The sequence below is a fragment of the Crinia signifera genome, chromosome 2 (genome assembly GCF_055691185.1).
Source record: "Crinia signifera chromosome 2, ASM5569118v1, whole genome shotgun sequence".
Lineage (NCBI taxonomy): Eukaryota > Metazoa > Chordata > Amphibia > Anura > Myobatrachidae > Crinia > Crinia signifera.
In genome coordinates, this window is record NC_139218.1 from 269,093,529 (window position 1) to 269,111,252 (window position 17,724).

General features: G+C 41.7%; 1 protein-coding gene across 12 annotated transcripts in view; it reads right to left on the bottom strand.

Annotated features, from left to right (window-relative positions):
* Positions 1 to 17,724, bottom strand: part of DOCK9 (dedicator of cytokinesis 9) — a 235,561-nt gene that overhangs the window by 93,465 nt on the left and 124,372 nt on the right. For all 12 annotated transcript variants that reach the window (XR_014469714.1, XM_083168608.1, XM_083168606.1 and 9 more), the window contains exons 10-14: positions 12,417 to 12,491; positions 11,659 to 11,799; positions 9,774 to 9,977; positions 8,602 to 8,724; positions 1,788 to 1,870 (exon numbers count right to left, since the gene is read on the bottom strand). Coding sequence is in view for 11 of the 12 variants with exons in the window: in XM_083168608.1 (XP_083024734.1) it covers positions 1,788 to 1,870; positions 8,602 to 8,724; positions 9,774 to 9,977; positions 11,659 to 11,799; positions 12,417 to 12,491 (626 nt within the window). In the remaining variant the exon portion in view is untranslated. The remainder of the gene's footprint in view (positions 1 to 1,787; positions 1,871 to 8,601; positions 8,725 to 9,773; positions 9,978 to 11,658; positions 11,800 to 12,416; positions 12,492 to 17,724) is intronic.

Below are 17,724 nucleotides of genomic sequence, written 5' to 3' on the forward strand. Positions count from 1 at the left end.
GGGGGACACCAAAGTTCCAGCACCTGCTCAGTGACAGGAGCCTGGTGCATGGATTGGAGGAGAAGGGCCGTGACGGGGATTGGAAGGAGGAAGCCGGAGGTACACACACCACTTTGACAGAGGGAGAAGGGAGGGAGGGGGGGGGTTTAGGATGTGCAATGTAATGGCTATCACAAAACTTCCACCCCCTCTCCTCTACAATGCAACCCACTCTCCTATACAATCCCCTCTCCTCCTCTACAAACCCCCAGTCCTCCTCTAACTCCTGTCTCCTCCTCTACCCCTTCTCTGCTCTTCTACAACCCCCGTCTTCTCCTCTAACCTCCATCTCCTCCTCCACACCCCCTTTCCATCTTTACAACCCCCCTCTCTACATCTGTACACCCCCGTTACTACTCTACCACTCCTCTGCAACTCCCCCTCTGCTCCCCTAACCCCTGTCTCCTCTTCTACACACCCTCTCTCATCCTCTTTTGGGTTGCTTTAATTCAGCGCATTATGAATAGCATCGTGAGAGAGCTCTTCGGGGCTATTCAAATCAGCGGCCAGCTAAGTTCTGACTAGTACATTTTACTTGCACCCCAGGAGTAGTGCGAGCAGAAATCTGCTAAAACTACCTTGGCAATGCTGTTTTGTGTCCTAGCGCAGCACAAACAGCATTGCGGTGGGCCAGTTTACGTGGAGAATGCAGGTACTTGCGATTAACATAACTGCATGCTATTCACAGCATGCTGAATAAAATCAGTGCTAAGGAGCTTTGTAATGACAATGGGGGGGGGGGGGGGGGGGCGGGGGCTTTCAAGATTTTGCTATGGGGCCCACACAGTACTAGTTACGCCCCTGCCTGTCACAGTTTAGAAGTGGGCACTGCAAAAAAAGCAAAAATAAAAACCCAACCGTTAACATCTCCTGGACCCATGAAGCAACGAAAAACGGGTCAGGACATGAAGCCACTCCCTAATTCTGTAGTAATGCCCCTTCTGTACTGCAATGGGTAACAATTAGGTGAGTGAGTGACACCCCTGGGTAAGAGTTGGTTTGCATAAAAAGGGTTATCTAATTTAGTTAGGTAATTAAGGGAGGAGTTTAATCAGTCGTGGTAAGTTACCGTGGGCTAATTAGAGGGGACATTAAATTCATCCCAACAGCATCCTCCTTGCTGCAGGTAATGAGAATGTTTTTTACAGCCTGAAACTCAAAAAATATCATTAACAGGGTAATTTACTGGACAAGAAAAAAGGAGCTCTAATTGTATGAACAGCCCCATGCATTAAAGCCAGAAGCGACCACCCATTAACCCATGACCTAAAACCACATACAACAGTCTCCAATGTAACCTCTTGCGCCAGGTACAAAACGCAGTCATAAATTAGGCGAGAAAACCAGGAGCAAAGCATTTGGTACAGGTGCCAGATGACGCTCCGACAGGGGAGATTCCCGACTCACAGGGGTTATTCCCCCTTGTAAGGGGCCACGACCCCCAGAGAGGGAGAATAGAACCTGTGGTGAGCCACCGAGCCCTCAAGGGACTTCTTTGCGCTCGCCCCCCTGTTGGCGCACCGGCAGTCTGGATTCTGATGTCGGGATACTGATTGTCCGGATCCCCCCTGTTGGAGCCCCATACCACACCCTTTGGTACCTAATGGGAGGCATCATGTTGGAAGTCTTATATAAATTAATTCCACCCCCATGACTATAACAAGATTTAAGTACTCAACACTGTTTGGACAGGAAACATTATCATACACCATATTCTGCAGTGCGCAGGTTGCTCACACATTGCTTACCTTGCTGCCCAAGCAAACGGCATCCTGTACTGTCCAAGTCTACTGCACGCTTGTTTGGCATTCTTCAAAACCTTCTGTGCTACCTGGATAATAAATCAGCACACTGTATAAAACTGCAGAAAACATTTAGGTGTATATAGTAATAGATTAATTTTTAATGAAGCCATACAGAAGTGGTAACTGTAGTCAAATAACTTGTATGCACATCCTGGGAACAAACAGTTTGTAACCTTACAGCAAACCACAAATACAACTCCATAAATATAGAAAAAGGAAGTGCAAAGAATAACATCAGAAAGTGGGCTGCTGTGCAAAAAGGGTTTTGGTCAACTAGCAGATGATCACTAAAAAGAGATACTGTAACATAAGCATTAAATTACATCAAAGTTTCCTACAACTATAACAATGTATGGTTTGTGTTCATGCTCAGAAGTGCAGAGGGGCGAGATAACTACTGGAAACGTATCGTAACAAGTGAATGAGAGTTATGTTACAGTTTTCATTGCTAAAGGTTTTATGTCCAGTGTCTGACTGGATTATGAAGGGGTTTGGCCTGTCAGTGGAAGAGAGATGGACAGCAATTATAAGAGCATCATCATACACTATGGGGCCAATTCATAGGTACAGGAGACACATAGGGAGAAATAATGGACACAGGTACAAGAGGCTGAGACAGGAATAAAGGACATGCGTAGAGAGAGCACAGAGGTATAAAGGGACTACAGTCCAGGGGACCCAGAGAGGTATAAAAAGGGACCCAGGTACAGAGAGAGGAATAAGGCAAGCACATACTGTATAGAGGACACAGAGATATAAATGATGTACACGGAGGGGCCCTATACTGCACACTCTGTATTGAGAGGTGTTACCTTGATGAGGATTAAAGTGCTATTTTAAGCTTCCTTAAAATATTATATTGCTGTTGGACAATTTCAAACCTTAGTAGTTTGTGGGCCCAGGTGCAAAATATATAATTTAAGCCCACCTCCTCAACTATCATTGCTGGTTTACGAACAGTGGGCCCCTTACTTTAGTCCTCAGGGGCCCTGGTGCAATGCACCTGCTGCACCAATGGTAGTTCCGCCTCTGTTGTATAGATATGAGCAAGACTGGTACAAGCCAAAGACAATGCCGGACTCTTATCCGAGAGGAAGAATACCAGGCACTTAAAACAAGACACCCTGTCCCGGCACTACCTGGAGATTACTAAGCAAAGGCTAAAAATAAACTATTTAGTGGTACACCTGTCAAAGGCATTAAAACATTTAAAGCTACAGCAAATAGTTTTATTAATATTTAATTGCATTAAATAATTTACCCTTAAAAACATACAGATAGATAAACAGGGTTTTACGATACACAATTTGTTCTTCAAAAATTCTCCTTGGAGTATATAACAAAAGCTTTACCTTGATCTAGAACACAGAGGTTGCGAGTGCCAAGTGAATTTTTTCAAAATAGGTGTGAAAATTATCAAGCAAACCTTTTTATTCATCATAATGACCTGTAATGCTTACCTTATATAGGAAATATAATCTTCATTTTTTTTTTTTTTACACAACATTTTTTATTTGATTTTCCATAACAAATGTGAGCGATGCTGGCATTTATAGTGGCTATCTTTCACAGAGATTACTTTCCCCTCACACAAACTTAACCCTTTGGGCAGTATTCAATGAGGCTGATTCGCCATGTCCTATGGCAAATGTGTGCTATTTTCATGCTTGAAGGTGAATCTTTTTACTGAAAAAGTGAATCACCCTATTCAATGTGCAATATTCGCCAACGGCGAACAGTGAATGACGGACAATTCACCGTCTGATAGTCTCTGCAATTCGCTGCGATTTTTCAATGGATTTTTCAATGTGATTCGCCGTGAGTGTATTCAATGATCAGATGGTAAATTGCTTTCTAAGTGATTTTCAGCGTGTGTCACCGTGTAGCAATCGCCATCTTTTTATGGTGAACTGGAATGTGAACTTTTAAAATAAAGGTTTTTTTTTTTTTTTTATATTACATTTGGTGTTATAAAATCAGGGATTTTATTATGTGAAGGGGCATGCTATTTTTATATATATTTAATTTTAAATTATTATTAATTTTTTTTTTTACACATAACAGCCAGCAGGGGGCGGAGAGCCACTCATTAGATATTCATTGCTCCCGATCATTACATATGCACGTTTGGGAGCAGTGCAAGTGGCTCCCTACCTGCGTGCCCTGCTAGCTCTCCTGGGGGGCAGCTTGTGCTGCCTGGGTCCCGGGGAGCCCTCCTCCCCCCACATACATTCTGGGGCAGGCAGGGAGACTTCCATCTCCCTGTCTGCCGCTGTCCCCCGGCTCCCTGCGGCGGTTAAGAATCGCCGTCAGGGGCAGCGAGCCCCTGCGGCATTGAATACTTGACTGCGAGGGCTGGCAGCGAAGACAACGGAACACAACGTGCCCTCCGAAACACAACGACTGTGCAGCAAATCCTAAACAGGATTTGCTGCACATGCTGAGTATTCACATTGAATACTGCCCAAAGGGTTAAGTTTGTGTGAGGGGAAAGTAAGGCTGGGTGCACACCTACAGAGTTATCTGTCCAATCTATCTGGTGGGAAGAAAAATCTGGTAATATATGGCAGCAAAATACAACCATTTGTTCCCAAACACTGCTAAAAAGGACATAAATGATTGTTTGGATACATGTGTTAAATCAAATGGTTTTAACCAATTTGTCTGAATGAAAATTGTCTGTTTTCCAGTGTTTGGGCGTAAATGTTTGATTCTTATTTGCTCCCATACATAAATCAAATTTTTGTTTGTACCAGACAGATAAATCTGAAGGTGTGTACCCAGCTTAAGGAAGACAGAAGTCATAATAAACAAAACATGTGTTGCATGTTACTTCTGTCCACAAAGGAAGCTTGGGTTGTCTTTCTCTATCTAGTCTACTGGACAGCAGTTTTGTTTCCTCCATATCCAACGCTATACAGTTTATCTATAGAGAAACTGGTACAAATGTGATAGAAGCTGTAACCAGGCTTTTTTCAGGATGAAAGCCTTAATATGCATATAAAGTGCACACTACGCTTAGGTAATACTGCGATACTTACGTTATACGTAAAGCTTTTTGAAGATTATTAAAACATGCCAACAGGTGGTATTTCAGTTAAGTTTTTACCCAGATTACAAGCTGTATACTTTGCACTATGTAGAGTACCAATGACTTGCTGCTCAATGGTTTTCATGTGCCCATAAAATCTGCATGGTATAAAGTCTCCTTTATGGGAACAGTATCTGTGTGTCATATATAAATGTATTTATTGGACATTTTATGTATATACTAAACCTGAATGGGATATACATAATGGTTTGATTAAATACATCTGCTATCCATGCAGGGAGCTCTGGCAATAAATTCCAAAGCTGCAGTTTCCAGTCATATCAACTCAGAGCAGTGGTTCCCAAAAGGTGTGCCTTTGTGTCGTGAGGCTCTTGCAGGGGTGCCTCAGGTTGGTGGTCTATTACCAAATAAAATTATTTATGGTCAAAGCGATAAGAAAATTCAGTGCTAGTGGCTTCCATCACAAATCATGTGAAGTATCAGTAGCATAATGGTATACCATATAACTTCCCCAAAGGATAAGAGGTAGGCACAATTTCTTCCTAATGTACCAATAAAAAAACATCATCATCATAGTAGGGGTGCTGTCATTCAAGAAAGTTTGGGAAGCTCTGACAGAGCCATATCTATAAGCTTCTAATAAATTGACAGCTTCTAATAAATACACCAGGGGCCATCTTTGTAGCCCTCCATGCCAGCATGTGCCAGTGATTATGATTCTAATCTCCAATAAGTAGCCTTTCAGAACCGTAATAACACATGGGTCTGGCAACTTATCCTGTATCGCATGTTTTATCGATCGAAAACTGGATTTTTTTTTAACCTAAAAAAAAGCAGGCTTTAATAGGATACCCCGATACTAACCATTGGGCTAAAATCATGATATTAAAAAAAAGAATAATAATTTTGCCCTAAGATTTAACAGGGTCAATAGGATACTGGACTTTTAGTAATGACCTATGTATAGGTCATGATGACCCTTAAGTGAATTTACAATTCTGAAGCTTTATTTTGTGACCAGTTTTGTGTTATTATGAACACATATAATCATGTTTGTCATTCTGGTGGACAGGGAAACAAATGTGAAGCCAGACCATTTGTTTCCATTTTAGGTTTTACTGCCTGGTTACAAAGCATAACCTACCTTTGTTATAAGGTTATCACTTTATAAAACCATTACACATGCTTGATTTTACTTGAAGGTAGAGTAAAAGCTTTCCAGTACCACAGTAGTTACAAAAACTGTAATTTAGGGGACTATGCATTAATTACAATGCAAACCATCTGTTCCACAGTGAATATTTTCACTATGAATGAAAAAATCCTCGGTATGGGGGTTATTCAGACCTGATGAATGGGCTGCAAATTCGCAGGCCGGGCGATAATCAAATGACTGCATATGCGTAGAGCTTGTAGGGATGAGGTGTGACGTCAGCTCTGGCCTCGCTCACACTGTACAAGAAAGTCTTGGATTATACACAGACTGCACCCAGTGGAAAAATTATTAGAAAGTAAGTTTTGCAGCCAACTGCCACCTGCAATATTTTTGCAGGCCTTTCCCAACCTTGCACAGGTCGTTCTTTCACTCTGGCAGGGTGGCGGAGTATCAATCAGGTCTGAATTACCCCCTATGTACTAAAGTCAGTGGTTCCCAAACTGTGTGCCATGGGACCCTTTGCAAGGGTGTCACAGATTGGTGGCCCAGGACCAATTAAAATTATTTATGTTGAACGTCCTCATAAAAAAATGTCAGCAACCAGAAGCGAATCGGTCCCCCAACACATAACTCAGCATGAGGATGACCTATAAACACTATTTACTTAATGTAAGTATTCTTTATTATTCCTTTCTCAATAAAAACATTTGGCCTAGGGGTACCGTGAAAAGAACTCTGAAACTCTGATGTTGTGATTCCATTAAAGTTTGGGAACCACTGTAATAAGTGAAACTGGCAGGAACAGCAGTAGAGAAAGCCTCCTCCAGGGAAACCTGACACTATGGCTCAGTGCTAGTTTTCAGAATCAGAGCCGGTGCCAGATGGAGCCTGCAGGTAGGGTACAGAAGAACTCTATTTTGCTATCATGCCCCAAAGAGCTTAAAGTAGGTTTACACCATCTGAACATAGTGTAAATTAACATTGAACAAGGCAATGAACATACAGTAGCAAAACTTTAGAAAACTTCACTTTTAGAGTTTGCTGCATAGGGACCAGATCATAGTAACCACTAGAAATGACAGACTGCCATCTGCAGTGCTAATTAGCCTTCTGCTGTAGACTTTTACAAAATCTCATGCATTATGCTGTTAGTACTTTGCAGGATACATAAAATATGCAGACACTGCAGATTCTACATCATTTTATGGGAATAAAAACCTTAATATATAGAACCCTTGGACATTAACCAATGAAGTTAGAGCACATTGGTTAGAGTACTTTATAATACACTGTGGAAATGGTCATTTGGACAGGATCGTGATCATTGTAATAAATATATATATTTAAGTCAAACGATATTAAATTATCGAAACGTCAGCACCTGAACTGTGGGGTGGTCTGCAGTTTTTTTATGGTTATGTGAAAATTCCACTGAGTGCCGCCCCCGTACCGCTGGGTACACCTGGACTTATTTAGTTTATGTGGCAGGCACCGTGGTAGCTGTTTTTGTTTTAGTGGAGTGCCGGACCACTGCTTTAAGTTATATATATATATGAACTTATTTAGTAGTTGTTTCCTAGCACGGCGCCCACGATATTCAGTCGTAAGGCATTTTATTCAATTTAAAATTGTATACCATTGTATATAGCATACAATGCAATGCAATGCTATTTTTAATTGTATAAACACCCTAGTGGGTTTTTTCAATGTTAAATGGTCCCCCTATACGATTTTTAATTGTATAAGCACCTTAATAGGTGCTTACAATGTTAAATGCACCACCACGCCACCGCCACTATCAACAACAACCCGAAGTGTGGTGAGAGCAGCGAGCCTGCGAGGGGCGGCGGTACGCATCCTCCGACCTTTTCATACCCCCACTATCCAGGTCGGCGTGGAGCTTATTTTATATAGTGTGGCGAGTGCAGCGAAGCGTGGCAAGTGCAGCACTTCACATGTATTCCGCGTCCGCTCGCCACGCTTCGGGCTCGGTGGCTCGCCACACTATATAAAATCAACTCAACGCCAACCTGGATAGTGGGGGTATGAAAAGGTCAGAGGACGCGTACCACTGCGCTTGCCAAGCTTCAGGTTGGCGTTGATAGTATGGGTGGCGTGGGGGTGCTTTTAACATTGTAAGCACCTATTACGGTGCTTATACAATTATTTATCTTATGGGGCACATTTAACATTGAAAACACCCATTAGGGTGCTTATACAATTTAAAATCGTATACCATTGTATATGCCATACAATTTCAAATTGTATAAAATCGGCTAACATTGCATCGCATACAATCGTATTCCTTATGGAATGCGATGCGATGGGCGCCGTGCTAGGAAACAAGTACCACTTATTTTAAAAGAAGCAGGAGACTGCACAGATACGGTGTATTTATTTATCCATTTAAGAATAGAGAAAAGTGGCAGTCAAACACCAATGACCGCTTCCCTTACAAAGTGACAATGGCTGCAGTGATAACTGGAGCAATGATCTCTGACCCAATATAATACACATAACATCAGGACACATACTGTACTGTAACTTACCTTTGTTGAATCTGAGCTCTTCATGTAAGGTTCTGCGCAGTGGGCAATGCTTCCTTGAAGGACTTTTTCTATTCTGGCCACAAGGAAAATATCAGGATGGGGACATGTTAAGGAGAAAATACCCTAAAAGGATGAAGATTTAGGATTATTATTTATAGTACTGCATGCACTATATCAAGAAGGCATACCCAATAATAATAGCTTATATTTTATACCAGTGAGCACTTGATAACGTCTTACTTAATACAACCATTATGTTCTAAGTTTTATATGGATGTGAAAATAGTCATTTGTTTACAAATCCGATAATATGTCCACAGTAGCATAGAAAACGGATACTTCAAGGACGATAGTTTTAGTAAAGACAGAACTATATGTGTCAGGAATAGCGTTAATATGTGAGCAGGCGAATGGAGGCCAATAAACTCTATATACAAGGCATCTGTTTTTACCCACTGTGCTGCGAGTACTGCACAAGTGTTTTTCCTTAGCCCACCTGTACTCTGCAGAGAGATGGGATAGAAGGGAAGTGGTCTTTCCCTTTCCACCTCTGTCATCTCCATGGATGGGTGGTCATCTTATGTGTGCGTGTCAGCTCTTGCTGGACAGATAAACAAACCTCATGCAAGAGATTTTGCACAAGACTGTAGCCTCATACGTAAGCCAACATGGAGCAAGGGATGGGTCAATACATGATGTGACGTGACATGTCAGAACCTAGATAGCTCTTTAACCATTTTTACACTACTATAGTACATACTCTACCGTTAAAAAGATAAAAAAATAGGGTGATGAGTGAAAGTTGAATTATGTGCTGGTCACTCAGGCTACAAACTTGTGTGTGACAGTGAGGTGTACTGTTGTGAAGCTGCATCAATAGGCGCTGAACCCAAACTGCAATATTAATACAAAAGAAACCATTATGACTTAAGTGAAAGTAGTTCGCTCCCCACCTAGCAATCAGTGCAGCCTTCCGCCCATGTATTGCTATACAGCACTTTGTATAAATGGCCCATTCAGCTCTATATAGCATTTGAAATGCATATGTTATTTAATTATTTAGAACCCGAACTGGCTGCATTCACCATTTCCTTACAAGTTAGGAATGCATTTGCAGCTGGATAACATTTTTGACTGACAATACAGCGCAAGCTAAAGCCTCTGATCTGTACCTGTTTCGGATAATGCAGCATAGACTCTTGTACAGAACCTACAACCCTGCGCCCGAAGTCCCCGCCACCATTTGAAAGCTGCTGAGAAGGAAGGGGAATCATTTGCCTCACAGAGGCATGGTTCAAATCCACGTGGAAGTCTGCAGAAATTTTCCTGTTATTTTTAATGTCAAATAGAGACAGCGTGACAAAGAAGGGTTCCACCTGAGTATGAAAAGAAAACATACAGGTTGCAGCATGTCGGCTGACATAAGAGACTTCTGACCCCTTACCTTAACTAAAAACAAACATATATGGTAAGAAAAAAAAAATCCATCAGAGAGAAAAGGCATCTTTCCAGCTTTAGGCAAGAGCTCTAGTACAATGTCAGTATGAAAATGTAAATTTTGCTACTACATAGATATAGTGAGGTTTCTGAATGGTTACCATGTGATACTGGGGAAGATTTATTAATCCTAGTAAAGTGATAAAGTGGTCGGTGATCACACACTAAACAATCAGCTAACTGCTATCAAGCCAATCCTAACTGTTAGATTGCTGACTGGATTTGAAAATTTTACAGTGAGGAGCTGACTGGTTGCTCGGCTATCACCTTCCACTGTATCACTTCACCAGGCTTAATACATCTAACCGATTGTCTGTAAGTTTGACAAGTGAACACCCAGAAGATTTCCTTGGAACCATTACAATAACCCATAAGACTTTATAGATTAAAAATCATACCCTGAAATGTATGTCTATAGTCTAAACTACATTCTCTACATACATAAAATGAAACTTACCATCCAAAATACTTTGTGATATAATATAGAAAAAGAAATCATGATTGCGGATAAAACCCAATATTTCTAGGATTGCCCATACAATCATTCATCGGTATCAGAAACTTAAATTCCTTAATTATTGTGCATTGCAGAAAATGCATAAGGAGACCAATCATTATGTAAAATGCCCCAAGCTCAATAAGGGGTATACCCCATCAGCCCCCATCCTCTGTGTCCTCTGGGTGGAACATGTGAGAATATACCGAATACTACTGATGGCCAAATATGTGTATATGCATGGTACTTGTTTCCTAGCAGGGCGCCCAGATTTCCTATGTACACTCAGTAGTTAATTTAGTTAATTTATTCACTGCACCCTGAGTGAAATCGCATTGCATGGCCCTTTTTTGTGGCGTGAGATGAGATCTCAGTAGTTGATATGGTAAAACACCTAAAAACAGCACCACTCACCACGTCACCCCAAAGCGTGGCGAGCCCCTCAAGGTGGCGGCGGAACGCATCCGCCGACCTTTTCATACCCCCACTATCCACGTCGGCGTGGAGTTGATTTTATATAGTGTGGCGAGCGCAGCGAGCCCCTCGAGGGGACGCGGAATACATGTAAAGTAATCTGCGTACCCTCGCTACGCTTCGGGCCCGGTGGCTCGCTGCGCTCGTCACACTATGTAAAGTCAACTCCATGCCGACGTGGATAGTGGGTGTATGAAAAGGTCGGAGGATGCGTAACGCTTCGGGGTGACGTGGAGAGTGGTAGTGTTTTACCATATGAACTACTGAAATCTCATCTGATCTCATCTGCGATGCGATTTCACTCAGGGTGCAGTGAATAAAATTAACTAAATTAACTACTGAGATCGCATACATTGCAAGGCACAAAAAGCCATGCGATGCGCAATGCGATTTCACTATGCAGAATAGCCCATTAAGCAAATAGCTTAGTGGGCGCCCTGCTAGGAAACAAGTACCATATGTAATAAAGCAAACACAGACAGCTAATGGAGGATGACACTCAGCTATGCAATAAATAAAACCAATAATAAACACAAAGATAACAAATGACAGGTTTTGCTTTTATACTTAATGATAAATCCCATTCTCACATTTGTTGTTGGTCCCTCTTCATTTTCAGCCACACAGCTTTGAAGATTAAAAGACAAATCATTACACTTCACCAATATCCTTTTCCCAAATTTCTCTTCAAAGGGTTTTACTTCAGGTTCAATTCTCGAAATATCAAGTTTCTTGAAATAGAGAAGAAAACAAATAGTTAAACTACAGTAGACCACTACAATACAGCACACCCAGCACTGGACTGATTGCAGTATTTGAAACCATATGCAATCTAATTTAAAAAAATACAACATCGAATAGCAGTTGGGGCATTAAATGGTTACAATTATTTCTAAACAGCACAAATGTTTTATTCCAAAATCCTAATTATTCTCATTTTAAAAACTGTGGTAATCTATGATTTACTGAGGCATTGCCAAAACCGATGAAATCGTTTTCATGGGTGGAAAATGGGACTACCTGAGCCTCCTAATCTACTCTGTGGCTGCATTTCAGACATTTAGGATTAAGTGACAAATTAGTTGTGGTAAAGTATAATTGAAAACACTTGAAGTCCATTTAATTATGTTCCTTTTTGGAGTGTTTAGCAGCAACGTAATTTAAAAGTTATTAACAGATGTCAGTAGCTATAAAGCTTGGCTGGGTAAATGTCTTACTAAACAACCCATTCATAAACAACTGCTACTTATACATAGTTGCCAGGAAAAGAAGCAAACAGTCAAGTTACCTTGGACAGATCAAACTTTCATGGGTAATAGACAGTATGCCACGTTCATACAGCATTTACCTGTGTGTCCGAATCCAAGGCAAAAAGCTTCACTCTACTTTCATTTTTCAGTTTGGCTTCTGCATCTCTTGTACTCTGGAATAATAGACAATTATGAATATGGGCGTACAATGTCTTTTTGCATTTTTATAAAGCATACTTATAATAGCCAAAGTAAGTTTCTGACTGTATGGCACAAAAGATAATATTCACAAACTATTTTCACTATTTACACAAGCAGACGATAAAAAACAATTGTGCTCGTCGGGAAAGTACTATAAAAAAAAAACTAACAAAAAATAATAATATTTTGCGAGTCACTAATAAGAAACTTTGGTACTCTTTACCTAGAAGGGCGCCCGTCGTGGTGATCGCAGGTACATTTATGTCTGGCCGCGACGCGACCGACGCGATGCCCGCGATTTCCCATTGAAACCCATGTTAAACATGGAAAACGCGTCGGTCGCGTCGCGGCCGTCCATAAATGTACCCGCGATGCCCGCGACGCGATGCTCCCGATTTGCCATAGGAATCAATGTTAAAAGGCCCGATGGACACGATTTTACTGTTAAATGCCTCAATGGACCCGATTTGGCCATAGGAATCAATGTTAAATGGGCCACAGAGCCCAAATAAGCACAATTAACCCTTAAATGTCCCCCCAAATTTTTAACGCCACCCCACGATCCACGCCAACCCGAAGCGTGGCGAGCGCAGCGAGCCCGCGAGGGGCGGCGGTACGCGTCCTCCGACCTTTTCATGCCCTACTATACACTAGGGCGTGGAGTGAGAATAGAATAGTGTGGCGAGCGCAGCGAGCCACCGAGCCCGAAGCGTGGCGAGCGCAGCGAGCCCCGCGAGGGGACGCGGATACCTTCACAGTTATACGCGTCCCCTCGCGGGCTTCACAGGTGTCCGTGGCGACGCGGTCACCTGTGAAGCCCGCGAGGGGACGCGTCTACCTGTGAAGGTATCCGCTGCGCTCGCCACGCTTCGGGCTCGGTGGCTCGCTGCGCTCGCCACACTATTCTATTCTCTCTCCACGCCCTAGTGGATAGTAGGGCATGAAAAGGTCGGAGGACGCGTACCGCCGCCCCTCGCGGGCTCGCTGCGCTCGCCACGCTTCGGGTTGGCGTGGATCGTGGGGTGGCGTTAAAAATTTGGGGGGACATTTAAGGGTTAATTGTGCTTATTTGGGCTCTGTGGCCCATTTAACATTGATTCCTATGGCCAAATCGCGGGCATTGAGGCATTTTACATGAAAATCGCGCTCAATCAGCCTTTTTAACATTGTTCCCTATGGGAAAATCGCGGTCATCGCGGGTAGCAGATTTTTATGTACCCGCGATGCCCGCGATTTTTACCCCCGACGCCCGCGATTTCAATCACTGGCGCCCTTCTAGGTAAAGAGTACCGAAACTTTCAAGTCATATCATATAAACGTTAAGAAAAATAATATTCTGCATTACTGATATGGCCCCCAAAAAAGCCAACAAAAATCAGCAGTTACATTTACAGGAGATTATTTAAAAGGAATAATCTTTAGGTTCCTCGGCTGGTAATCTATCGAATTGAAGACCTTTTCAATGTTTAAAGTACAGCAGCTGATATCTCCTGAAGGGCCAGTGATACAGACACAGCAGAATATGTACACTGCATTCTTACAGCTAATAAGAGATGGAATAGTCCCAAAGTGACACAAGGAAGTGAGGAGGAAATGCTCATCCCGTTATACAACAGTACACATGTGCAGTGTAATATACCATAGTCAGAACATGCATGTCCTATTTATTAGTTTCAGAAAGCAATTAAGATCTAAAACTAAATTAATTAGACAGGAAGAACACATGTATGTATGTGAGTACTGACCATGTTCTGTATTAGTTATTTATTAACAGCCTGTTATTGGTGCAACGTAGAACTGCACTCATCTTACAAGTATGCCGCCAAATACAAAGCAGACTTGAAAGTGATGTATAACAGAAGCAAGGTGGAAGGGGGGGGGGGGGGGTGTGATTTGGGTCATGTAAGGAGCAGCTGTTTTGTCTGCTTCAGTGCACGATTTATGGTTCACTTCACAGGCACTCAAGGTACATGTACTATAGTCAGGGCATGGATTACTCCACAGATGCACTCACTGCTAGTAAGGTGCAGGGAAAGTTAACCCTTTGAGTGCCAACATCTCAGAGATGCACAAAATATCTGCAAAAAATGTCAACACATAAATGTTGTGTAAAAAAAGATTATATTTCCGATATAAGGTAAACATTACAGGTCATTATGATGAATAAAAATATTTACTTGCCAATTTTCACACCTATTTTGACAAAACTAGGGATGATGGTTGAAAAACTATAGGTAATAACAGATGGCATGGTGAACCGGAAATTCTAATAAAAATGGTAGCAAATGCAAATCAAATTTTGTAATCCTGGGATGAAAAAAAAAAAAAAAAACAGGATTGAATTATACAAGAAATCCTTCCAAAACCCAATTTTCCTCCTCCCTTCTTCCTCCCTGGCATCCCTCTACTTACCCTTCACTTTCCTTTCCACAGTGGAGGTCAGAAGGGGGGGGGGGGGGGTTTCTGGCAAATTAATTTACCAGTCTCTCCGAGGCTCATCTTGAGACCTGTGATGCGGCTGCTCCTAGTCACAGATTGGCTGGGAGCATGTCACACAGTAATGAGGTCACATGTTAACCAGAACTGAGAAGGATCGCAAGTATTATATGCCACTGCCCCCAGCAAAACTCAGTGTGTTTTTTATTTTTTTATGAGGAATATAATTATAGGTATTTTGGGGTCTCAAAAACATCTGAAATCCTGAGTTTGGTTCAGTACACTTTGTAAGTACTGGCATGAAAACAAACTGTGAATGTGACCCTTTTAGTTAGAAAGTGAAGTGCCTAAGAACAGATGGAACATTATGGAGAAGTTAACACGCCCATACACTAGTACAATATGGTCCTAGTGTGAAGAATGCTATATCATGTGTAACTTACCTCCCACTCCAATCTAACGTGCAGTCCTCTTTGCATCGGATCCTGAGATCATTATGGCTTCCGCCACAAGGATTTGTCGTATCCCACAGCAATGAATGGCATCACATTACAATACATCTTAAGCAAAAGGACTGCACTTGATGCATTGTATGCAATCCAGCCCCTGGAGAGCTGCAGTTGCCAAGGTATTGCATGCGAGGCTACATGCAATAGCTCAGCATAGTATATGGGGGAGCTTATGAGCATAGTGTAACCATATACAAAAGGTAGTTGATAAATTGTAGTGGGCTAAAGGACCTTCCATGCCCAGGGGGAGGAGCAAGGCTGGGGGGCTTGCTCCTTCACTATCAACACCACCACCAGTTGCCTTCAGTTACCAGGTGGCGAGTGAAGTGGAGTGGTCCTTTTGAGTCCCGTGTTCCGACCTTGCTTTGCTCCTCCTCTCTCTGCCCCCCTCTCCTCTTCTGTTACGTCACTAGGGCCCTTAGCCCACTTCACTTTAGACCTAACCCATATACTAACATGAGAAAACCATTGTCAGATACAAATATTTTATATAAAATTAGGATAATTTATAACAATAACTTGAATCTACTTTCAATCCTCTATTCATTAACTTTACCAGTAGTGATTATGTTTGCCAGAGCATAATTGAACATATTTCATTTGTGTTCAGAAGTTCACAGCAAAGTGGTTTTAATTTTGAAAAATTAAAACTTTGTCTTGCCACATTACAAATGTTAGCTTAATTCCAGATGTGCAAGCCCTCTCCAAACCAAAGGAGATGACTACAGCAATACAGTTCTAGCGTTAGCACAACCACACTGGGAAACTGTGACCCTCTGAACTAAGATTTTGGTAAGGAAGTGGTGAAGAAAAGTGTGTCAGCAGAAGCGCTTGTGTCCTGCAGTAATAAATACCATAGGCACCTCTGTATATGGACAAAATACTGCATAAGCTTGGTAAAAGCTGCATTGTGCTGTCTCGTTGTCTAGTAACTTCATGGTGCTCCGTGACAGCACAATGTAGTACCGTCACGGAGCAACATGCAGTTATTAGACATTGAGAGTTGCATAATGACGCAGTATTTTAAGCACAAGCTAATGGAACTGTAAAAGTAGCAATAGGTAGCTGTGGACTGAATTCAAATTGAAAGAGGGTTTAATAACCTTATGTACAACCTCATAATAGACACCTGAACTCCTCTGTAACAAATGACAAAATGATCAGAATCTGGATTCTTGTATAAATATTTGGCTGTTACAACTAGAAACTACTCTAGCATAGGAGATATATATTATTCCAACATAACTCCGGTATTTACAAACTGCTAAAAATTGGTAAAATTGCACACAAGTTTCCTCTTTTTTTTGCCCCACAGTATTGGATACAATTGTGGGCCATGTCATAGGCTATTCTTAACCCTTTGTGATCCAACGTCTAGTAAGGTTAATAAGCCCTAGCGCTAGTAGCAGATCCAATGAAGAGCCACTTTAAAATAATAACATTAACATCGTTCAACATTCAATGTAGACCATTATTCAATACAAAAAAAACAATACAATTACTTTTAACCAGACTGTTTGAATTGCAAAACAAACATTTGGACTGCAATAGGCTAATGTGTGTGGTCTCCCAAAACTGTTAAGCTTAATCATAGATCAATGTATTGTATTATATGTATGTTATCAGGTTTACACATACAGTATGTAAAAGGGTGTGGATCAGTTGGTCACCAGCAAGTTGTTAAACAATCATTAGGTAACCATCATTAGGTCAACATGCAAGAAGGTCGACACGAGTCTAGGTCGACATGGGTTAAGTCGACAGGGTCATTAGGTCAACATGGGTTAGGTCGACATGGTGTTTTTCGCTGTTTTTTTTTACCCGAATGTCGACACAGTCAACATTGGCACAGGTTAAAGTGCACAGCTGCGCTCGCCATGCTTCGGGCTTGGTGTCTCACTACGCTCGGCACACTATTTTATTCTCCCACCATGCCCTAGTGGATAGTAGGGCATGAAATACCGCCTGTCGGCACGTCAGCTCAAAAAAGTGAAAAATCCCATGTCGACCATTTTGACTAGAATCACGTCGACCTAACTGTCTAACAACTTGCTGGTGACCCAATGAACGTATCCCATGTAAAATGGTAGGACAGTGGTTTAATCATATCCTGAGCATAGTATCATTTGCCCACACTTTGTCAGCTAGCACAGTTGTAAATACACATTTAGTGAAGCACTTTACAATCTTCCATTACATATTGTTTTTTACACAAAAAATGTACTGTTTATTTGGCATTCATGTGACATGCTTTAGGACT